Genomic DNA, 24,802 nt, shown 5'->3' with positions numbered 1-24,802 from the left:
CATAATGTACCTCGTCCCAGCCCATTTCCTTTCCTTGCCTCCTTTTTATCGCAAGATACTTCTTGTAAATTTTCTCACGAAGCTCTGGAGGTAGGTTTTGAATGGCCTCGGAAAGCTCGCAGCTTTCTTTCCGGCCCCGCGGCAGCCACCCGCACTTGTTTGGCGCTCGTGCCATCCTCGCTCGAGCGGTATAACAGTGGGCTCGCTTGTTTCTAACATACCGCACTCCTTTGTTGTGAGTTGTACCCCCGCGCAGCGCCGTCGCCGCAATGGCTGAGACGGATGATGCTTTTCGCTAAAACATTATGTAGTCGGTAAGATATAATTCGTGATAATCATTATCACCCAAGGAACATGGAATTATAAACCCATTGAACTCGGACCTCCGCATTTCATGAACATTTCCCTCATCAAAACAGCGGGAACATTTCCCTTCGAAAGGACAGTCAGGATCATCGACACATATTATCATGCGGGCTATCTGCTGCTTGAGTTCGCAAAACGGCAGTTTTTTAAGATTTTCGTGTACTTTCCCCCACCCCATTTCTTTTTTTTTCCTTGATTTTTTTCGCGATGTACTCCTTGAAAATCATCTCACGGAGCTCTGGAGGGAGATTTTGGATGGCCTCGGAAAGCCCACAGGCAGCCATGTCGGCGCATTATACACTGCGCATGTACTCCTCCAACAGGAAAATTTTTCTGGCACAGTTTTGTATATACTAGTGAAGGGCACATCCGCGCATATTGATTACGGACGTTGCAGCTTCGCTGGACCCTCTATTTCGCCAAATTTACTGCTGTGCTGTTGCGTTACACACATACATTTCTGGCACAGCACCCACTCCGCAGTTCTGGCACAGCACACACACGCAGTTCTGGCACAGCGCACACACGCAGTTCTGGCACAGCACACACACATATATAATGAGGGTTCTGGTCACAAGCGAACACAACACAGTGCAAGCGTAACACAACACCGAATCTTCAGATGAGGTGTTGTGTCACGCTTGCACTGTGTTGTGTGAGTGCTGTGCCAGAACCCTCATTATATATGTGTGTGGTTTTATTTAGAAAGTATCCCAATTTTGTTTCGGGAAAGAAAAGCATGATTTTATACAATCTTTGGAGCCGCAGTTAACTACTAAACTACTACAAACGTTTCACCGGCTTCTGAGCGCGTACTTCGCATCAGTTCGGCACCATCCGAGCTCATCCGGAATCCCTGACCCGGAATCATCCGATCCCGCATCCGACTCCAAAGTAAGTAACCTGCGTCACACAGTTTACACAGCTAGCAAAATGGCGGAAGGCTCAAGAAATACGCGTCTGCCTTCAGGTTATGACGAGGACTTTGTGAATACTGTCGAGGAAGATTTTCAATGTTCAATATGTCAGTTGGGGCTAAAGGAACCTGTACAGACTAGATGCGGCCACAGATTTTGCAAAGAATGCCTCGAGGAACATTTTAGAAGGTGAGGTTTATTAAAACACAGTAGAACATCAGGAGCGATTTTACAATACTGGGCCACTAATAGTAATATGTCTCTGAATATACGCTCCTAAGAGCGAAGCACAAAGCAACAAAAAGAACTATTCAAATTCAATGGGATGCAAATGAGTGGCCCTGGAAGGCACAAATGCAAGCATGTGTGAGTCCTTACAAACACTGAGTAAAGATCGGTCGATGAGACAAGATAAGATAAGATAAGATAAGATAAGATAAGAACTTTATTAACGTGTCGAGGTCGCTAGCATACAATGTATACTAATTGGGGACACCTAACCACGATTACTTATCTAATAATTAATAAAATATGAAATACATGTACGTATGTAAGTGTTTTAATATATATATAAAACATGCAGTAAGATCAAGTGTTAGTTGTTACATAAAGAACAGTCTCTACAAGTATTGTCCAGCAGGCTTGTGAAATCAACCAATTTGATGCGCATTTTAAAAGTGTGCCATGACTCAGAAGATCGAATAGATTTGTCGAGTTTGGACCAAATGACAGGGCCTAAATAAGCCAGGCTATGTATGCCATGAGCAACAGTCCGAAATCTGGGTATGGTGAAATCAGAAGTTCTAAGCTAATACTGCAAATTGGTAACAACAAATAATTCTGCAATGTAAGGAGGCGTCAGACCATTTTTGACTTTATACATTATGGTTACAATGGCTTGCAATCGTCACCTATGAAGTGTTGGTAGTTTTGCTCTTTGCAAGAGTTCCTCATACGTCGATTTATTGTCACAATAAACAGCTCGTAGTGCTCGTTCCTGAATTCGTTCTAGTTTTCTGGGATCAGATGAACAACAAAAATGTGCCAGACAGTCTGACTTCATGTGAGATGAGGTAGTATTGCAAATTTGACAATGTGTCGTTAACGACAATGTGTAAATCCTTATGACAGTTCCTCGGGCCCAGACTCATCACCTGATACTTTGAAAATTTTCCTTGTAAAAAGTTGTTGTTGTACCACTCAGAGATATTGTTACCTTCCTCAGTTAAAATGCTTTCCACTCGTTAATTGTCTTTTCCACTGGAAAGAGTTGGTGGTCATCTGCATACATAAATAACCTGTTTTCATCAGTGGAGAGGTGTAGATCATTTTGGAAAACATTCCAAAGAATTAATGCCTCCGGAGATCGGATGTTCACAATCTAGCCCATTAATTCTTCTTCCTCTGCGTCAGAACGAAAATGTAATTCACCCGCATGTTTCAAATCAAACTCATTTTCATTTGAAAAGCTTTGCAGGTAGACAGTGACTCGCTTTAAAACAGGAGAAAGCAAGAAAAGTGCCAGGTGCATTTAATCTATGGAAATTGAACGTTGGAAAGATAGTCGATAATACTCGATAGTACTCGATATTTTTCAGTTGATTAGTCATTTTAATCAATATTGTTGAAATCGAAAATCACAATTTTTTTATACAGTTGATGAAAATTGATAATCAAAAATGCCAGTCGTAGATCAATCCAATCTCCTAAAGCAAAAAGTGGTGAACACTCCTCGTCAAAACCTACCATCAGCTTACCTTGGAAACACCTTCGAAGATTAAGACCATCACAGTAAGTCAGTTCCATAATGTTAGCTGATGTTAGTTGTCATCCATTCTGACAAGGATCTGCCTGATGCTACATGTGAACAGTTTTTTTTTTTCATACTTTTCTTTTACTATTACATACAATACTAACATTAAACATTTGAACAGTTTAATTGACAGTGAATGTATCAACACCATCGCCATCCATTTCAACTCGTTAATTAATTTGTTGATAAAATCAATAGCTGAGTACAAAAATCGATCAAAGTCAATAATCACACAAAAGCCACCAATCGATTTCTATTCAATTCTATTGATTGTATCGATTAGATTGCACCCTTAAAAAGTCAACCCATTTACTTATTGCAGTTGTTGGCCATGGCCTATTGCAATTGTTGTTCTATAAAATAAGAACTTTTTTTCCAACTCCAGGTTGTTCAATATTTTTTCTCTTCATTTCTTCCCCATGTTTCTTTTTCCTTGCTCACTCTCATGAGTCAGACTTTATTTTCTCAAAATTTAAGGTGGCCGAACACAGTTATCATGCGCGCTTTTGCTAATGCAATTTAGCGCACACACAAGGATTGCAAAAACAAACATGCCGTCAATAGAGCGATCATTTTATTTACTCAACACCCCCACTATCTGTACAATTTTTCTCTATTATTGTACGCAGTGTATTGATGGCCTTAGTCTTTTATTACAAAGATATGTTAGAAAAGCTAACGATGCAAAGAACCCAGCAATTTTCAACGTTTTCTTTGTTACCGAAAGAACTCAGTTAAATGCAGCACACGGGCAGTTGCTCGAAAAATTGAATCCGATTGCTTTTGCAGAAACTTGCCGATTCTAACAATCCAGTCATTTCATGATCTATCGCAAAAAATCTGAATTTTGACACAGAGAATTTTTAACGATACAGAACATGCAGTGAAAACGATTTATGGCGAATTACAAAAATCATCTAGGTCAAAATTTTATTAGAACAGTGTTGACAAAAGGGTTTTAATGTCAATTTGTAGTGAGCAAATGATGAAAAAAATCTAACGATGGGTTTTTTTGAAATAAACAAAAACCATTTTTTAAGCCTTGTTTTTAACCAGCCCCATTGCCATGGCAACAGCATGCACCTTAACCAAAATGCGAGAATAAACCCTTCTGTGGTTAACCTTGACTCTTGCAAAAAACTGGTGCCAAAGCATAAATAGTTTAAAAGTAATGGTGAAGTAGGCAAAGGCACTTGAAAACTGCATTCGGCCACCATAAATGGTCCTTCACCCAATGGTGCAGAATGCGGGTATTACTAAGGGTGTACTTTAAAAGCCAGCCACAAACAACAACAGAACTTTTTTATTGATCAGTGTAAAATGCAGACTGTGGCCCAGGGGTAAATTATGCAGACTGAGGGTAAAATGTAGACTGCAGACCAGGGGTAAAATGCAGACTGTAGATCTAGACTACAGACTTTTTAAGTATATATTGTGTTTTTTCCATAATTGAGTGCTGACCGTAAACAGAATTATTCAGCTGGCTAATTGCAGTTAAGAAGACTGCACTTCGGTTAGCCTGAATATCACTCTGTTTAGCCTGAATATGACTTAGGTTAGCCTAAATAATGCCCTGGTTAGCCTGTTTACAAATAGCTTTCAATGATGGAAATGGTACTAACACAATTCAGGTAAAAAGACTGCAGTCTGCAGTTTGTATTTTACCCTAGGTCTGCAGTCTGCATTTTACCCCCAGTCTGCAGTCTACAATCCGCAGTCTGCGTTTTACACCTACCATTTTTTTTTTTTTTTTTTATCAACAAATGAATCCTTTTGTCAAGAACAACTTTGGAGTTAAAATGAATATTTTCCTCTACCAGTAACCAGGTATTTATGCTAATTAAAAGACCTTCTTGATACTACAGTGAAACTTGTATTGCAGACACCCTTGGGACACTCACTAGTGTCCACTTAAACAGGGTGTCCACTCTAAACAGGTTCTAATATAATTATTGTGCAATAATAGTAAATTATTAACCCCTCTGTAGCAGAGTGTAACACAGTGTAAGATCAAAGACTGCTCATAGCAGAACGTCCAGTCAGTCAATGCATCAAGCTGGAATAATCTACTTAGCATTAAAATGACATCCAACCACTGAAAAATGTTAAAGGAGCTGAGCTTTTAGAAGCAAAAAGCCCTTGAAGTGTCTGCTTATTGCAGGTTTTGTTCAACAAAATGGGCTGATATTAAAACAATAATAATAATAATAATAATAATTAGTATTATAATGATATAATAATATAATAATAAATAATAATAATAATAAATAAGTAAACTAAGAGGAGGCCTCCAATCACCTAGAGGTAGCTTTCAGGAGAGTCCTCTATTGGTGTCCGCGTCCACTTAAAAGAGGTGTCTGCTAAATGCAGGTTTATTTACAGTAAAGGTGGGAAGAAAATTTTGGGACTCAAGGTGGTGTTCACTCAATAGAGGGTGCCCACTTACATGTAATACAGGTTTCACTGTATTAAGGACTTTTTCACAAACTTTGATCAAAAGAGGAAATTTTAAGGAATTCATGAAAAATTCATGCAGAATTTCATGAAAAATTCACAGAAAATGAAATTGCATTCCAGACCTGACAAAATCACAAAAAAGTAATGGAATTTCTGCCTGATTGTCACTAAAATAGCTTTACTCATAATTTATAGCAATTTCTATTATTTTTAATTTGATGAGCCCTGCCACAATAGCAAAGGTATCAGTGATGTCACCTATTGCTATAAATGTGCCAACCAAAGAACTCAATTGGCTGCGGAAACAAAAAAACTGTTTTGTTTCATGACCTGGAAATTTGAATAACAAAAACATAAATTATCTTCCCTTAGTGATTTATCCAGATGCAGCAGCACAATTAAAAGAATGTTACATGCAAGTCATTTGGCAAATTGTGGTTTAATTTTATTTGTAGATAACAAAAAAACCTATGTATTGTGAAAACCCTATTAATTTTATTTTGTTTCTATCGACACTTTATTACACAGGCAGAGAGATAATGACCAACCTTGCAACTGCCCTACAGACAGAATGGACCTGAACCAAGACCTGGTAAATGATCTTCATTCCTGGAAATAGTTTCCCTACTTGGTAGTAGGTCATTTGTTCTTTCAAATTAAGTTTGCATAGGCATATGGGCCAGGGGGTGGGGGCGAGGGGGTAGGGGAGGGGCCTTGGCCCCACCCCTCCCCCCAGTTTCAGAAATTTTTGAAAATTTTCAGCCAAAACGCTGATGATTCGGGCAGAAGTACTCGGGAGAAAAAATTCTAAAGGTTGTCAAGTCCAGGCTTACAGGCTATTTTCTCTGACGTTTGCCTTATATGGTATATGGGGATAATCCAGATATTCTGTTTTAGCTTGTTTTGGAAAAGCCACATATCATTTAAACGTGTATCGTCGAAATCCATGAGATGGATATTATTTCCATCAACAAAACAATGACAAAAGAATCAAAGTGAATGAAGACCAAGACTTGTATTTTTTTTGTTTGTTTGTTTTGTTTTTTGAACTTGTTGTTAGAGGAAGGTTGAGGATGAATTGACTGTTTCTTGGATGAGTTTCTGACAATTTTTGCTAGGCTGTTGATCAAGGTCATAGACTATGCAAGGTTTCAAAATAACTTTTTGGAATAATAACAGTTCCATTATACATGGGAATTGTGAACGTTTTCGTTCTTACATGTACTTTGATTCGAGTGCATTTGAACAACACTCATGCTTTAGGGCATAGCGTAATTTTATTCATTAAACTTACTTAGACAGAGACTGGGCTACACACACCTTTATTTTGATTGACTTAGCTCAATTTCCAAGAGCTTGGACCATATTTCCAAGTCCATGGGACTAATGAAACTAACTCGAGAAGACGCTGTCCTTCAGTGAAATCGACAGAGGTAAAATAATTGCAAGGTTCACCCCTTGGTTAAGTCTGGAGAGGTTATTATTAAGTACTGAGCAAAACAGGACATTTTTTGATCTATATGACTGACATATGTTTTAAAGAAAAATGGTCTGTAATGTCTTCATGGTAAAAAGCTTAGTCAGTTTGGTGCAGTGGAGGCGATGTCCAACCATAAGTTTTAAAATTGGTCCGTACATTTTTCTTCGTTTGGCTGGGCAGTGTTCAGCGACCAAATGTTGTATCCTGCACTACTTAAGACTGTGCATGGATTTAACAAATTTATGGATCTCATGTTGCAGGGTAGCCAATCAAATTTGTGAATAAGTTACCCTGGTGGTACTAATATTTTTACAGAATGAAATTCCTGGGAAATCAATCAGTCATAACAATTACTGCAAAGACTCAGCCGATTTCTTAAGCCCAATCAATAAACCCAGCTCAACCCTCCAACTACCCTATTATGTGAAGCAATTTTTTGTTCCCTTTGCAAAAAAAAAAAAAGGAGATTCCCCCCAATTTTCTGAACGTCCCAATTCTTTGGACCAATTTCCAGTCCCCTGCTAGGTACATAGGTGATTTAAAAAACTCAGGATTCCGGTGAAGTCGTTAATTAAAATTGAATTATGTGTCCAGTCAGACTCAATTAGTGGAACATTTCACGTGTGCTTGTAACATCTTTTGACTGTATTTGATATTTCTTTCATTTCTAGCATTCCTGATAAGCCAAAGATCAATTTGGCATTGATGGGCCACCATACACATCAGCCATCATAAATTGACTACTTCTACTGAAGTCTGTTGATACCTTGTTTCATTTGTGGCAAATAAATTTGGGAATAAATTTTAATGTCAGTTTCCTATTAGAAAACTGACATTTAAGAAAAGGGAAAAGTAAGCATAGTGTAATGTGTCAAAATTTAGCCATCAGGATGATCTGTACAAGAGTCATAGACCCTATATATGAGACTGACCACCTTGTAGGGATACATATCATGTAAATTATAGGTGGCTACTGTAAATGTAATTTGGGCTACATTAAAATCAAGTCAATGCTGGTCAGTGGTGGTCAGGGAATCTGGCGCTTCGATGTGACATACAGGGTTTCTCAAATCACACGTGTTGTGGGTTCCAGCCGTGTGAGGTTGTGCAGTTTGTTTTGAGCGCCGAACCGTACATTTGTACTGCTTTTTCTCCCTCCCCTTCCCTCCCTCATTGGTGGATTTGGTTAGTATTGGGTTGGTAAGTATCTCCTCTTACTTGCTCAGTGTGACGGTGTCTGATGGGTGGTTGCCGCTCGCAGAGTGGCCATGGATACCTGCATGCCCTGCCCAAGGCTCGTTGCTCAAGGTTCGTTGCTCAGCCTGGAACCACCACCCACTCTAACAGGCACCATACCCAAGCTCATCTATTGGCGATGAGTTTAAATAAAAGATAAAAATCTAATATTTGTGAAAAGACTAAGGCTTCATAATATATCTTTATAACAAACCCTCACTCATTTCAATACATTTATGCATTGATTCATGGTTTTATTATTTCATTTGCTTTTATTTACATGCCTTGGCCACAGTCTTTCTCCATGCAAGTCCCTCATCTTCACAATCTTTGCCTTTATCTATTTTCTTTCAGGATGTCTTTCCAGATAAAGCAACAGAAAGGAAGATTCTTTCTTTTTTCATCAAATGTCCAAGTGAAGGGTGTGACTGGACTGGTGAACTGAGGAACAAAAAGGTAGGGGGGAACTTCCATTAAGGGGATACCATCAGAAAACCTACATGTAGAAGTGTCCCAGTTAATGGAGGCTTGACTGGTGTAATGTTAACAATTAACCAACTGCACAAAAAATAAAAAAAATAAACACACAAAAAAAGGAATTACATGCACTGTCTATAAAATGCAATGTTTAGTATAATCCCTTGACAGAGTAATAATCAGCAATATGTTTAAATTATAAAGTAAAAATGGTGACTTTAACTGACTTCACTGAATAGACCATCATTAGGAGAATAATCATTATAACAACTTATTAGAACTGTGACCTTTCAGCAGCACTACATGTATTAATTTTACTACTCAGTCGTGAATCTTGGCCGGCAATATTGGTTACTGTACAAATGATTAAGATTTTAATCTTAAGAAGTTGAATTACCTACATGTAAAGCAAGACCAGGAAATGAAGTGAAATTGGCCAAAATCTCCCCTTAGTACATACATGTATACATGTATACATATACTTTATTTACTCTCGAAGTTTAGGTAGCTAAAATTAGCTAATATCTTCGAGAACATGAATAAAACAAAATACAACTTATGCAATACATATGCTAAAAATAATGAAAGAGCTAAACTACAGACAAAACTAAAGACAAGTTGCAATGCCACCGAAAAGAGTCCCCTTTAAAATGGAGGTGTATTAAAACCAGAAACTTTATTGTGTTCACATTCACGGTGTCAAACTATTTGAGGCTTAACCAAACTGAACATGATGTTGATTTATTTGTGTTACAGAATCACTTGGCAACTTGCTCTTGCAAAATTGTCTCCTGCCTAAACAAAAACTGTGACATCACTATGCAAAGGAAAAATCTTAAACTACACATGACCACAACGTGTCAGTGGAGGATCATTCAATGTGAACACTGCAGCGAGCCGCACCCAAAGTGCCAGATGGAGGTAAATATGATTCGAATTCAGTGAGTTAAGAATTCTAAAAAAATCATGTGTCAGAGAGCCCTACATGAAAATTCACAGTGTAGGCCCTGGGAAACAAGAAAAGCAAAGTTCTAAATTTAATATGGCTTTTTAAACTTTGCAAGAGTTGCACCTTATCATGCCTATCACAATACAATGATATTGATAATAATTGGGGGTTACCGAACTTATTTCCAAGTTATAAATGGATGCCTCGAGATATAAAAATTAGGGGGTTTTAACAGGTGTTACTTTTGCTATGGCAACCTATTTAAGGTCATAAAGATTACCATTATTGGTTCACCAATGGCTGGGCGTACATGTGATACCAATATCGTTGCATTACGTATTGGAAAATTTTTGAAACCTGTCACTAGCTTCCTTAAGAGCAAATTCCCACAAAAATCAAACAAAATCAAATTTCTTCGGCAAGGCTAGAAAACTCAAATTCGCTCGTCTTTTGCACATAGCTAGCCCCTAGCAAGAGTGCAAACAGGTAGTAGTTTTTTCCTTGAAATAGTTTTGTCTCTCCGAGAAAAGCGACATTTTTTACGATTTAACTTTTGGACTCAATTTCATGCAATTTAGCGAGTCCCAACTGGGCTGAAAATCGACCATTTTCATTCGATTCGCATGTCGCAACTATTGAGCACAGAAAAAGTTGTAATACAACCAGCTTATTGCAGAACTATTCCTTGTCTAAAAACGGACGATTTCAAGAATATTGGATAAATCTAATTATTTAGCGGTAAACAAAACCAGAGTGTTCTCCAAAGTTGAGTTAGTCAGTCGGTGAAAAAGAATTGTCATTTTGACCATGTGCCATGTCTCGGAATTCCAAAAGATTTTAGTTTCTAACTATACTAGGATAGGTCTTTCAATATATGTAAAGTTCAGTTTGGGCAAATGATTAGGCACTCGTCCAGAAATTATTCAAAATCGTTCACAAAAGACACAAAATGACGCCAGCAGCTTCCGAGTGCGTGACTAAAAGTATCATCGTAACGGCATATTACTTCAGTTCGAAACGTCAGCCTTACCAAGCAGTATAAATGACATACACATTACAATAGCATGATCACCTACCTCGGTTTGTAATATCCTGAATCTTGCAAACTGATTCTTTCCCTGCATATAATTTTCAGCGGCGTTCTTGTCAGTACTCATATCCGAGTTTGAAGTAAAAACAGTTACTGCTAAGTCCCAAGTATGTATCATCTATCTGTGTTATTTGTGTCGTTTGATTAAGCCAGTAGTAACTGCGTTATTCAACGTGCGACTTTCGGGTTTCCATTTTGAAGACGTTTGAAAGTCTTCCATTTTGACTGATCGCAGATGTGGTATCCGAGACCCGTGCGTTACAATATATTTTACATGGAGTGAGGGTCGGGATTTCAGAGATTTTAACAGAGTTACTTTTCTTTGTTTGAATTTTAAGCCACGAAGACCTGGTTTGTGTGTAGCATTTTATCGCCTTACTTAACAAAGGAGGCCCTAAAATGGAACTAACATCGAGTTATTGGAAAAATTCTAACGTTTTTTCTTTAGGAAATAATTTCCACTCTACCCTTACCCTGTGAGCAAAGACTTTTGCTGGACAATACGTAAATAAGAGACGCAGAGCCATCGAAGGTGGCGGCTTATTTGTTACAGCTAATTACTGGGGATTTCTGCCTGATAGCAGGTTGAATGATTGTACTTAACAACAAAACGGAAAACGTAGGAACATTTGCATAGGAACTTGGTAATATTGAGCGATTTGAGGAATTCAAAATCAACAGACGAATGCGTACAGGTTATGCAAACCAAATGGAACACCATTGAAATGGCAGGATAGGAATGTTGTTTCACAGTCAAGACATGATAACCCAGCTAAGGTAAACATACATATGCTGGTTTATGCTTAAGTCGTGCTGATATTCCTATGATATTTCGAATTGATCATGAAGTGATTTAATGCCAAAAACAATGGCAGTACTTTTGGTCACGCATTTGACTGCTGGCGTGATTTTAATTTCTTGTATATGATTTGAATAATGTTTTGATGAGTGCCTAATCATTTGTCCAAACTAAACTTTACATATATTGAAAGACCTATCCTAGAACAGTTGGAATCTAAAATCTTTTGGAATTCCGAGACATGGCACATGGTCAAAATGACAATTGTTTTCACCGACTGGCGAACTCATCATTGCAGAACACTCTGGTTTTTTTTACCGCTAAATAGTTAGGTAAATCCAATATTCTTGAGACTGGGCGCTTTTGGACAAGGAATAGTTCTGCATTAAGTTGGTTGTATTACAACTTTTCTGTGCTCAAGAGTTGCGAAATGCGAATCGAATGAAAATGGCCAATTTTCAGCCCAGTTAGAACTCGTTAGATTGATGTCTGGAAGTGAAACCAATAATGTCCTTTTTCTCGGAAATACCAAGATATTTGAAGAAAAAAATTACATGACGTTTTTACTTTTACTAAGGCCTACTTATATGCAACAGTAGGGCAAATTCTATTTTTCAAGCCTTACCGAACTATTTTTGATTCTTGTGTACATTTGCTCTTAAATAAAAAGTAACAAATGAAAAATGAAATGCCTGAAAAATATAATAATAATAATAATAATAATAATAATTCTTTATTAAGCTCATTCAAATTCTTCACTAAAACTTTACGCAATAATTATTATTTTACAGCACAAAACCATTTATAATTATAAGAATTCTCATGAAGAAAAAAGGAAGCACACTGTAGTTTAGAGAAATGAATGAAATTGAGTAGATTTGAAAATTGGAATGACTTGTTTAAAATGTCACAGAAACATGGCATTATACACGGGAAGTAGTCAAAAACAATAGGTAATTACTCTCAACTTTACAATACACATTCTACTAATTATGGAATCTTACCCGTCTACTCATAGTAATAGATAATTTTCAATAATAGCAATAATTACAGTAATAACAATAATAACAATAATAACAATAATGACAGTAATTACAAAAGTGATAATTAAAGATCTTTTATGAGGATGCTCCCATCACTTAAAACTATTTTTCAGTGAAAGTAGTTTTGTACAATGGTCTGAAAATGACTTGAAGTATCTTGGCAGAGCTCCCGTAAATATTGTTTTTAGCCGAAAGGTCATTTTTGACAAAGAGTAAGTAATTTGGCCCCGATTGCAAAGGGCTTATTATTTTGAGATGCTCTGCGTAAAAAGTGAGACAGATGGGCGTAGAGCAGAAAAATGAGAAAGGGACACTTCCTTTGACAGTTACCGCCATGAAAGGTATGGAGTTTGAGTGCACTGAGCAAGGACAACATTGAGTTAAATACCAAATTGCTCGTGCACATCATGTGCCTACGTGTACATGTATGTTTTACAGGCTCTTTTATACTTTCGTATTCTCTTACAGGATCATATTAAGGAATGCCTCAAGTTTCCATTACCGTGTCCAAACATTTGCGGTGTTTCTATTCCCAGAGAAAAAGTAAGGCACTTGTTAGTGTTATTTATCGATGATTATGTGACATATTATTATAGTAAGATGACCCAGGTCAGTGGAAACACATTCATTTAAACACTAAGTCTTTTTCGTTAACAAACCGTAGAACTTTGGATATTAGGTGAGCAAACGCTCTTTTCTCTGCATCGCGCGAACATTTTGGGATGAAAACGATATACATGTAAGTCAACGTAATGTGCCATTGCAGATTGAACCAATTTAAATACGTTACAATTAGGAAGCTTCGAGCAAAAACAAAGACGAATGCTGTTAAGATTAATACTGTAGTTGGGATGTCAGAGGCTGGAACAATCTACGAATCTCAGTGAATCTCAGACCTGTGCGAGTCTAACATTCAGCTCGCCTCAATTTAAATCTGGTATTATTTTTATGACAAGGCCATAAAGATCATGATCGCAGCTAAGAAAAAAAAGCAAAGCGTTGTTAAGATTGTGCCGGTAAGATTAAGACTGGTCGCAATTGTCAGTAAATATTGGCTTAATCATTTGAGGGGATGCGCAATATACATGTATGCCCGTGATATAACTCACTTTAGTTCAAGTTTGACTGTTTTTCCCAGAAAAAGGGCTTTTTTTTGGTTGGTCACAGGTTTTCATCAGCTGATTGTGGAGAAGCCATTGCCTACTGTAGTGGTTAACAAACCGGATTTTTAATCCGGGGATCGAAGGTTCAAATTCTCCCTGCTGCTAGATGGATTTGTGCTCGGTGGACCGTAATTCAACTCCTCCACGTCTTGCATATAGTCAACTGGTCAGCCTCCGACTAGCTGGCATTTTTTTATTTATAATTGCAAGATGTCTCTGAAGTTATAGTGTCCCCAGTTAGCACAGCAGTGCTAATGTCATGACACTTAAATAAAGTGATTTATTTATTTTTGTTAGTAACCACCTAATCGGCTTCTTGCATTTCAAATAAACTTGCATTCAGTTCTATCTTTCAATCTACATTCCCGCAGTTGGTCGGTCGCTCTTTTGATGAAACCCAAGATCGACTTTCTGTCTTTCAGATTCCAGACCACGCCACAAACGATTGTCCATTGACATTAATTCCCTGTCCTTATGAACAGATAGGCTGCAAAAGAAAGGTAAACGTCCAGGTTTTAGGATGAAATATATGCACGCATAACGAATGGAATTTCACGATTTTCAGTAATGCGAAATTCCATGAAGATAGTAAGTAGATTAGCACTGAGATGTGGAGGATGAATCATGTTCACATGTCGCTTCATCTAGAGTTACGTTTTCCTTAAGGTGGCTCAAAACAGTTTCCAGCAGTTAGATTTGGATGAGTCATTATAACCACTCTTTATCACTTGATGCTGCAAGCATGGTATCAAAAAACTGCTAAATCATTGGTGAACACGTTGTTATCATTTTCGTGACATAGCAACAGTATGACCTGCTAAAAACACCCTTAATTACAGCTTTGGGGGCTTATAATTCAAAAACGGCACGGTGAATGTTTTTTATATTTTCAAATTTTAATAAGCGTGATAAGACGCAACTTTTGGCAAAGTTTTAAAAAAATTTTTACATAGGGTTCAGAGCCACCTTAAATTTTTGAAAATTTACTGTTGCTATGGTAACCTATTGTGTCACGAAAATGATAACAACCTGTTCACCAATGATTGGGCAGCTTTTTAATACCATGATTGTAGCATCAAGTGATAAAAAGTAGTTATAAACGACCCATCACAATCTTTTTAAAAAGTGCTAGAAACTGTTTTGGACCACCTTAAGTGTCTTATGTTGTTACTCAAAGTACTCTACTCTATTTTGTGTCATTTTTTATTGCTATGTTTAACTACTGATATTGTTTCATTAACTTTGTATTTTACTCCCAATTTTTAAACTGGAAAATAATATTTTCTACATTGTAGATGTGGATGGGAGATTCACTCGATCCTTCCTTCGCTCCTTCGTTTACTACTAGGCTTTTTGTGAAACCGCTAACCATCGAACTAAAGAAATTTGGTTGTCACGTGTCTGTCCGTACGTCCTACCCCAAGCCCAATACCCTGAAAAATAGGATACTAGCACCATTACCATAGGTACATCTTTGATATTAGACATCCATGTTATTGTAAATTGAAAGCTGTCAAATCAAGGTATCCGCTGACCAGTATTACGTGACCACATCGCAGGCTCAGGTTAACAGCTCAAGTACTGGTCTTCCGTTTGATCCCAGGCTCAAGTCAGGTTATTACTCTGAAGGGAGTACGTGCAAAGGCAAAATTTCGGCTCAAATTAACCCCTTGATTTTTCTTGCGACATATTCCTTGCACAATCGTCTCTTGGAAGTCCCTGATATATTGTGTACGTAGTTTCTACAATCTTGGTTACGCTTGTCGGGTATAGTTTATTAAAATTAAACTGGAAAAATAGCAAAACCACACGCTGAACAATTACATGCTCACAATCGATCATTTTTTGAGTTTCTGATCCGAGAAATCCTCTTTTTCCACTATGGTTAATTATTGCAACCAGGAGCTCCGCGTCTAGGCTTGGTTAAATCTATGTATCATTCCAGATGAAACAATTTCCTTACCAAGTGATTAGCTTAAATTTTATTCAGTGGCAGTGTTTCTCATTTGTTCTTTGCATTTCTGACGCAAGTACTCAACATCTCACCACTGAAATAATCTACGTTTTCGTGTGAACGTCTTTATATAGAAGCTTATTATAAAAGCGCATTACCCGAAGGTGTCCGCTTAATACAGAGTTGACTGTACTTGAATGCCGAAGAGAAGATATTGAAAATCACAAAGTGTTGAGCTTTATGAATTACCGAATGATTAAAGCCGTGATTAAGATTTTCAGAGGAGAAACGGACAGGAGAATAGCACATTTGGACGATGTCGTCATTCTACTACAACTACCATAATTCACTTCGTTTTTTTTTTTTTTTTCTCTCTATTGTAGTTGAACCTTCCGTAAGCGACAAACCAAAATAAAATAAATAAAGACATGGCAAAATGATATGAACAAATAGATGCTGAAAAGAATAAAAGACCCTATACAGGGCTGGGAGTTCTGTACGGGTCCGCAAATGGACTCAGGACCGCAAATGATCCCCAAATTGGACCGCAAATGATCCCGGACCGGAAATGATTCCCATATTGGACCGCAAATGATCCCGATCAAAAAATAGGGAATGGCATGGATGGTGGGGTGGTGTGGATAGGGAATTGGCGTACGTGAATACCGATGTTTTTATTAAAGCCATCTTATAATTATAATGGTTTACAACTTGCTCTTTTTTTTCATACTTTCGACTAAATTTTGTTGCAAACTACGATGTTATGAATATCACCACTCAATCATCAAAACACTACTTGGCTTGCAGTAAAATTATGATCAGTGCAACATACGCTACATATCCTCCTTTGTTCAACATTGATATTTCGGTGTTATAGTTAAATGACATTTTATCAGCCATTAACGCCACTCGTCTAAAGTTTTAAACTAAAATCTAACCATGAAGCAACTACTACAGATGACGCTGTCACCTGAGTAGACCCACAAAGCGTACAACGCTTCATCACTCTGTAAAATACCTAGTGTGTAGCACTGGAAATTTGAACAAATTTATTTTCTAATTTTTCTTTGGTCGTATTTTGGCTTTAATTCCTTGGAAATGACTACTTGAGTATTCTAAGAAGTCAAAATTCCAAGCTATAGTTATGAAGTTCAGCTTCATGACCAAGCAAGGCCAAGGCTTGCTGTTTGATAGATGTTTGATACTATCGCCACCGGGATTTCGAGAATGTTTACAAGTATGTGCTTTTCTAAGACTTCTAATTCGATAGATCGTATTCACGTGACGAGCTTTTATCCTCATCAGGCATAAGAGGCGGTATATTTATATCTGTTTGCAATTAGCGTGCTTTTTTTTGGAAACCAGAGCATTTTGAATTTCAGGGTTATGGAGGTTGCGTGACACAAGGTTACGATCGAGTTTTTTGAAAAATATATACTCATCTCATGATTTTGAGCCTTTTTAGAAGTTAGAGCATTAGGAAAAGTGCTTATGTAAATGCTTTTTTGTTTAGTACTGATAATCAGTCGCCTAGAAAGCCAAAGTAAGTTCCAGATGTTTACACAATATTCCGGCCGCCGTATTGGTGTACCACGGATGTACACCAACATGGCGTTTTCTTACTGGGCTATGTAAATTTCTGGGAAACATTTACGACGAATATCTGAAGTTTGGGGAAACGCACAGGCCTAAAACTTGGAGAAGTGTCTTATTTAGTTATCTTCTATAGCGTACATCACAATTTCTTAGCTTTTTCCATCGGTTGGTTTTCGAGTTATTATTATTTTTTTTTATTGCGTGACAGTGAAAACGATCTGTACCCTTCGAAGAACAAAACAGCAACTGTGGAAAATTTTTTTTGTAAAATGATAAAACATGTTTTTTAGTTCATAATTTTTGTACATGTTCTCACCTTCCTCTGATATAAATCCATGCCATTCCTTATTTTTTGATCAGGATCATTTGCGGTCCACATCGGGGATCATTTCCGGTCCGGGATCATTTGCGGTCCAATTTGGAGATCATTTGCGGTCCAGGATCATTTGCGGTCCTGGGATCATTCGCGGACCCGTACAGTTCTGTAGTCAGTGATATCACCTTGGATAGGGAAGAAAAAAGAAAAAGAAAAAGAAAGGCATTACAACACTGATATGGGCACCCAATCAAGTACTAACCCCATCGAACGGGGCTTGACTTTGGTGATCCGCCATGATGCGGTCTTGTCCTTGGAGTATAGTGATTCCACACTGAGCACAGAACTTAATTTCAGAGATCTCTCAAAAGTTAACAGAGGAAGAAAAACAAGCAAATTTCGAAGTCCACACCTGGAATTGAGACTCCAGAACCTACGATCTTAAATGATTGACTGAAGATCAGTGAGATATATTATACACAACTTTAAATCGATGGGGTGGTCAAATTCTGTTTAACATGGGGCAATGGATGGGCTAAGAAGCCGTCAGAAAGTAAATGCAAGGGGAGAAAAATCACTGATATTGGCAGGGAAAGTGAAGAACAAAAAAATGGAAAGAGAATGAGAACCCCCATCACAGGGAGTTTATAACTTGGTTGCGCCTACAGTACTTAGCAATGTTAGATTGGTGATCAGATAAAGAAGCGGTACGTTTCCGATAAGGTTGACTTCATGAATGTTTTCAATGGTGTCACATCTCCTTATGTATTCTCTAATCGTTGCTTTTTGCACTATTTCTTAACAATGCCAGTGGGCTTTAACTTCATTTTTTCGCCTCTCTAGCTCGATATATAAATTATATATGACCTACCGATTTAAAGTGATTCAATCATTCATTCATGCGTTCGTTCATTTACTGTAGACTGTATTAGAGTGTTTGTGTATGTTTCTATCGAGTTGTTGTATAAATCTATCAGCGTTCTATCACAATTGCTGTTCCCTGATTGGCTACGCTACTCACTATCTATTAAGCAATCAGATTATGAGCTCGAGATTTCCATTTAAACAATAGTGTTTCTATCGAGGAACCATGGGCTAATAGTTACCCCGCGGAAATTTGATGTTCTTAAAGCAAATATTTGTGCGAGAAGCGAAGCTTTGAGGGCAAATATGCTAGTTTAAAGGACATCAAATTTTCAAGGGGTAACTATCAGACCGATAGTTCCGAGACATAAACACTCTATTGTCTCTATTGTTCACCACACCACTTTTTCGATGAAAGCCGTCAAAGCCAAATGCAAAATTTAAAAGGAAAATAAATAAAACCCACTTAATACAATTTGGTTTGTTTATTTTTTTCATAGGCTCGCTTGTTTACAGAAAATTTTTCACGGACGAGTACTATCCATCTGGGTATTTACCTCGGACAGGCACTATGGGCTGATAGTTTCTCTCCACGGATGAACACTATCGCGTCATGAGTGAAAGTTTGAGAGAACGAGAAATGCTGTGGGAACACGAGCCGACAGGCGAGTCAGTTTGTACAGCTTTTCCGAGTTCTCCCAAACTTTCACGAGTGTTTCTGTAACTCGATAGAAACACGGAGACACGAAACATTTCTATTTCTTTTAAAAAATAATTATCTTCACTCGCGCCATCATTATGTCAACAGCTCATGCTAAACACGGTTTTAAACCAATCAGCGCGCGTATTTCCTTTGGGTCACTTTCTACTATATTTAGTATAAATCTACTAGCGTTCTATCAGGAATGCCGTTCTCTGATTGGCTACGCTACTCACTATCTATTCTCTGATAGATAGTGAGTAGCGTAGCAGTGTACCCCCGTTAACAAAATGGGGACCGCTTCTTGGCGTTTTCAAAGTGTCTGTGAAGAGGATTTAGATTACGTTTTGAACGACTAGTAGATTTATACGAAAACAATTAGATTATTCGCTCTCGATTTCTATGCGTAATAGTTGCCTCGGGCTGCGCCCTCGTCAACTATCACGCGATAGAAATCTCGAGCTCATAATCTAATTGTTTAATTGCCGCTTTTCATGTGACGTCATCATTTTCCAAAATAAGAAATTACCAATCCTTCTGAAGTTTTAATTTCATCAGACGTAAGGCCCTCTAATAACTTGACGTTTTGCAGCGTTTAAGCTCGACAGGGTTCCTCATTTTGAAATGGGGCACGTTTGAATTTCCAAGTTTATGCGTTGCGTGACATTAAAATGGCGGCCCGATAAGGTTCTCGAGTAGGTCAAAAAGATGAGTTATTGCTCAAGTTTTTGCTAACTAAACAGTTGTCGCTCTATAAGTGTTAATTTCAATGTGTCGGAGCTTTAGATTAATAACGTTTCGTTTCAATGGCAAAACTCGATGACAGATGTTTCTGTTACTTTACGGCCGCCATGTTTGTGTCCCTCCCAGGGGCACAAATATGGCGACTCCACACAAAGCTCTATAAATTTGAGTGAAACACTTCTCCGAATAACGGGAGAATGAAATACCGCACAGACCTAAATCTTGGCGAGGTTGTTTACATATCAATCATCTTTCATATATCAGCTTCTTGAATTAATTTATTGACTGGTTATGATTTTTATTTCTGATGGCGTGACACTGCAAACCAGCCATAGCTTACATGTATATGACTGCACATAGGTTAATACGTGGTGTGCCAGCGCTAATCTGTCCTTGTCATTGTCACCGTCACTTCTATTCTCATTCTCATTCTCATCATCATTGGTATGATGTCTCGTAGTTGGTATAAAACATTCGCCACCAGCTAACGTATGAATAGTATCAATTTCTTTCCGAGATTCGGCTAAATAATTCTACGTTTTCTTCTAGGTCCAACGACGAGAAATGGAATCACATCTTGAATCTGACGTGAAACCCCATCTTGACTTAGCTTGTGTTAAACTTGAGACGCGGACGTTTATTTGGAAGATTGAACACTTTCGTGAAGTTTTGAGGCAAGCAAAGGCCGAGGAAAAGAAAGCTATAGATAGTTCTCCATTTTACACGGACAGAACAGAAAGTTATGGGTACAAGTTAAAAATATCTGTTGAAGCTAATGGTTCGGGGTGTACTAAGAATACTCACCTATCGGTATTCATCGTCGTTATGAAAGGTGAATATGACGCCATATTACCCTGGCCTTTCAAAAAGAAAGTGCAGTTTACATTGATTGATCAACAGGAAGATCCAGCCCAACGGGAAAATATTACCAGGCATTTTATAGCAGGAGAAAACTCAGAAAGCTTTAAAAGACCTAAGAATAAGAAGAACAATATTGGATGGGGGTTTCCTGAGTTTGTATCTCACTTGAAACTTCATTCAAGACGCTACATTGTGGAAGACACGATGTTTCTTCAGGTTGAAATCAGCCCGTCATCCAGTTAAGTTTTTTAACTTTCCGTTATTCGCCAGGTGATTCTGATCCAGTTCCACTCGACCCCTTCCTCCTCAACTTCTTTTATGCTCTTTGACATTTGAATTTGACGCTTGCGAACAGACGCCCCGATGGGTTGCAGAAAATCGGCTAGTGAAGCAGGCCAAATGCAGTTTGGGGAGGGGAAGGGCATATGTCCCCAACTGTCACCCCGTCCCCTCTCTTGCAGACAGCGGTTGGATTGCTTTATCGCCCTGTACTTCACTGGGAAACCTGTTCACTTTGGCGACAGTGCAAACAACAGCAGAGGAAAAATTTAACAATCGTCGCTCAAATAGCAGTAGCAGTTTACATCTGGTTGGGACAGTCATGTCATGTCACGTGTCAATCCATGTCACGTGCCAATATTCCCTTCCCTCCTTTCACCTTTCTCCCTGCTCGTCGCATGTCGAACATCGGATGGCATCACATTGAACCCCTTCTTACCTATACTAGCAAAGATTGGACTCGAGTGAGACTCGTATAGAAGAAAGGTTTGCCGTGTAGGCTAATCTTTGCAGACGTCATAGTTTACATTTGTCCTCATTAATATACGACTTTACGCAGAGAAGACATCACGCTAGACTCGAATTGACTACAAACATTTGAAGAGCTTGTGAAACGTAGCAATTAGTAAAATGTTTGGCTCTTTGGTGCAATATTCGAGGAGAAATTGACTCTCAAAAAAACTGCAAAATTTCTGGGTGGCAAAAGCGCTAATAAGCTCTTACATTCTTTGAGAAATTTTGAGTTTCTAAACCCGCGTCGCACAGGAACGCATAGGACTCAAACTCCTCGGGACAGTTAATCTTGGTGTGCTCTTTAAATATTCAGAACTTGCTTATGCTAATGAGGCAAATATTATAAACAAAGATTATCCTAAAGTGGTTGCAGTGGAAAGTAGTCGAACGGAGATGCTCACAAAGAGTCAGGGGCAGATTTGGGCCACGTGATGGATTAGCATTAAAATGCCCAACGCTCTGAAACATCACAAATGCCGAACAATTACTCTTGTCACAAGATCTGAAAAATTTTGTAAACGAAGCTTTCGACTGTATCGCACAGTCTTCATCAGCGATTAAAGTGAGCTGACGTTGTCACGTGAATGCAAATTGTTTAATCACGTGACAACAGATGGTCAAAAATGGCGGGAAGATCATAGCCCCCATCTCTGTTCAGTGTTGGGCGTTGACGTCTGATATGGATGGCCTCCTTGATTTTCCTTTTGATATCTACCGACTCTTTATCAAGAATCTTGACTCCTTCCCAGTCGATCTCGTGGTTGGCCTGAGACTGGTGTTCCCGGATTGCAGATGTTGTTTGTTTCTGACGTTCACCCAGTCGCTTCTCCAGAGACAAATACCGATTACGAGTCGCCGGACTTACACACGTGTCCAACAAAATGGTCGACTTGCTTTTATTGAAGAAAAATAATGCATAGATGACCATGAGGTCAGAAAGAAAACACAGCGCAGTCTTTTAACGAAACATAGGATAGTCACGTGACCCCCCCCTCCCCCCCAAAAAAAAATAAATAAAAATCCTTTCACACAATTACACTACCTTGCTTTCGTCATTTTCTCGATGTTTTATTGGCTGCCATCTTGAGTAAACTAAACATCAGGAGTATTCGGACACCACTATTTAAGAAGTCAAGATATCGATTGATTGTTCCAAGCTATCCATGATAATGAAATCATTTCCATAACTGATTTTGGCATAAAGCTGTCTGCCAGACCACATGGCTGATATGCATTATAACATGAAAACCGTGATGGATTTGAAAACCCTTCTAGATGTTGAACTGTTTTATGGTAATGTTTAAGAAAGGAAAATCATTTGCAGACCACTTAAGGCATTTTCCAGGAAATATGTCAAAACCACAGGCCACAACATAAAATGGAATCATTTTAACCTTAAAGCGTCCGGCAAAACTGACTTTCATCTTAAAATTGTGGAGACATTGTTCACGTGAGCAGCAAGAAGCTGATGTTTTATTAGCTGTAGCTTCAGGTCAGGTCAGGTCAGGTCAGGTCTGATGGCTTTTATGTGAAATTCCGTACTATTAGAATAGTGTGGATCGTTTTTCTTAGTATCGGTTCTAGACACCTAAAGATAATGATACAAAGAGTTGTCAAAAAAATTGTGAAGGTTACTTTTGAAAATGTATGTTGCTTAGCGTAGAAAACGACGCGTTGTAAGTATAAAAATACGCTGTGTTATTCAAGCTTCTAAAACTTCGTGGTAATAAAGCTTTGATATAGTGATGTCTCTTGTGAATTTGGTAGTTCCGAATACGTGTGAAACACGGCTATATTATAAACTAGAATTAGTCATCAGGTTTGAGGTTACATCATCGGTATGCAATCCTCCTAAGTCAACGCCACTCGCTAGAATTTTTATTTTTCAATGTATATAAGTTCGCAGCAGGCTCGTAGGACATAGGCTGCTGGGAACTTAGTCCTTGAATCCTACCCAGATTTCTCGACTCGGTTATTTTCATTAGTTGTAAACTAGGTGGGTACACGAAGTAGGGAATGTCCTCGTAAGCCCGCCTCGTTTACTACTTCAGTTGTCCTACACCTAGGGGAAGAGAGGTACTGTGGGAGCGTCTTGCCCAAGAACACAACGCTAGAAATATTTTAAGTGTACCCAAATTCGCAGTTAGCCAATGACAAGCCGTTTCTACTCTCCTGATGTTCTGAGATATCAAATCACTGACCTGATATGGCTACGATATCATGCTCACTTGAGACCACTTGAAGGTAAATACCTTATCGCACCTTTCTTGATACGCTTCGATAGTATATCATGCTCGTTTGGTCTCGCCATGGGTAATTTGGCTCGACTACGTTTTACCAAAATACGACCCATCGTTCGACCAAACTGGCCTTAGATCAGCCACCGAAGCATGTGTCTTTACTACTTCCATTAGAAATTGTAAACAGCAGTCTTTAATATATGGGCATGGAGACGACCTCAGAATGCCACAATTTAATATAATACGCCTTTTTATTTCTTAAATCAACATCTAAACTGCCTTAACCAAAGATCTAAAATTTAATTTTATTAATGTAACAGCTTTGAGTATCATATACGCAAATTAATACTTTCTTGATTAAAGCAAGTTTAAATCGGATTCAGTTCAATTATTTCAAAGATTAATTTTTAGAACCATGAGATTCTCAAGTCTAATCTATTCAGTAAGCTCATTGTATTAGTTCCGACGAAAGATTTTACCCAATCAGGTTTAGCGCTAAACCCGGCCAGGATTAAAAGTTAACCGAAGTATTAGTTTTTTCTGGTATAAATATGTTTTTCACTACCTTTTTTGTGTAGTTTAGAATTATTCAGACTCAAAACTGAAGGGCAAACAATAGAACCGCACCGAAAAGTTGCAAAACTCAAATCAAACTTCTCGCTAATCCTGAGTTAGCTAAATCGGGCTTCGAACAACCCGGCCCAGGAGTCCATCACCCTGGTCAATTCCTTTAGGGTCACGTGATGCGGGTGATATCACTGAAATAGATCCGCTCTCAAGACAGGCGAAAGATGTAGTCATGGCAGAACTTAACAATTCCTTTGTCACTGATACACTTCAATCGATCAGTCGATCAGTGAATTTAGAGTTGCTGGTTCTGTCAGCTCTACAGCATCTTTCAAACTTGTTTTAAACTTAAGAACAAAACAATAAAAACTGCGGGGA

The 24,802-nt window shown here is 38.2% G+C and overlaps 2 protein-coding genes across 3 annotated transcripts in view; one reads left to right on the top strand and one right to left on the bottom strand.

Annotated features, from left to right (window-relative positions):
• The window catches only part of LOC145484217 (TNF receptor-associated factor 6-like), a 204,127-nt gene that overhangs the window by 137,280 nt on the left and 42,045 nt on the right, over window positions 1-24,802 (bottom strand). The window lies entirely within an intron of this gene.
• The window catches only part of LOC145484250 (TNF receptor-associated factor 4-like), a 27,817-nt gene continuing 3,326 nt past the window's right edge, over window positions 312-24,802 (top strand). The window contains exons 1-7 of one of the 2 annotated variants that reach the window (XM_081462890.1): window positions 312-1,472; window positions 6,082-6,145; window positions 8,624-8,725; window positions 9,503-9,667; window positions 13,096-13,170; window positions 14,213-14,290; window positions 20,514-22,604. In XM_081462890.1, the coding sequence (XP_081319016.1) occupies window positions 1,300-1,472; window positions 6,082-6,145; window positions 8,624-8,725; window positions 9,503-9,667; window positions 13,096-13,170; window positions 14,213-14,290; window positions 20,514-21,068 (1,212 nt within the window). In that variant the 5' untranslated portion in view covers window positions 312-1,299 and the 3' untranslated portion in view covers window positions 21,069-22,604. Of the gene's footprint in view, window positions 1,473-6,081; window positions 6,146-8,623; window positions 8,726-9,502; window positions 9,668-13,095; window positions 13,171-14,212; window positions 14,291-20,513; window positions 22,605-24,802 lie in introns of those variants that run through there. The other variant, XM_081462892.1, reaches the window with a different exon arrangement.

The sequence above is a fragment of the Orbicella franksi genome, chromosome 4, assembly GCF_964199315.1.
Source record: "Orbicella franksi chromosome 4, jaOrbFran1.1, whole genome shotgun sequence".
Taxonomy (NCBI): Eukaryota; Metazoa; Cnidaria; class Anthozoa; order Scleractinia; family Merulinidae; genus Orbicella; species Orbicella franksi.
The sequence above is the reverse complement of the archived record's forward strand: the minus strand, read 5'-3'. Positions and strand labels throughout refer to the sequence as shown.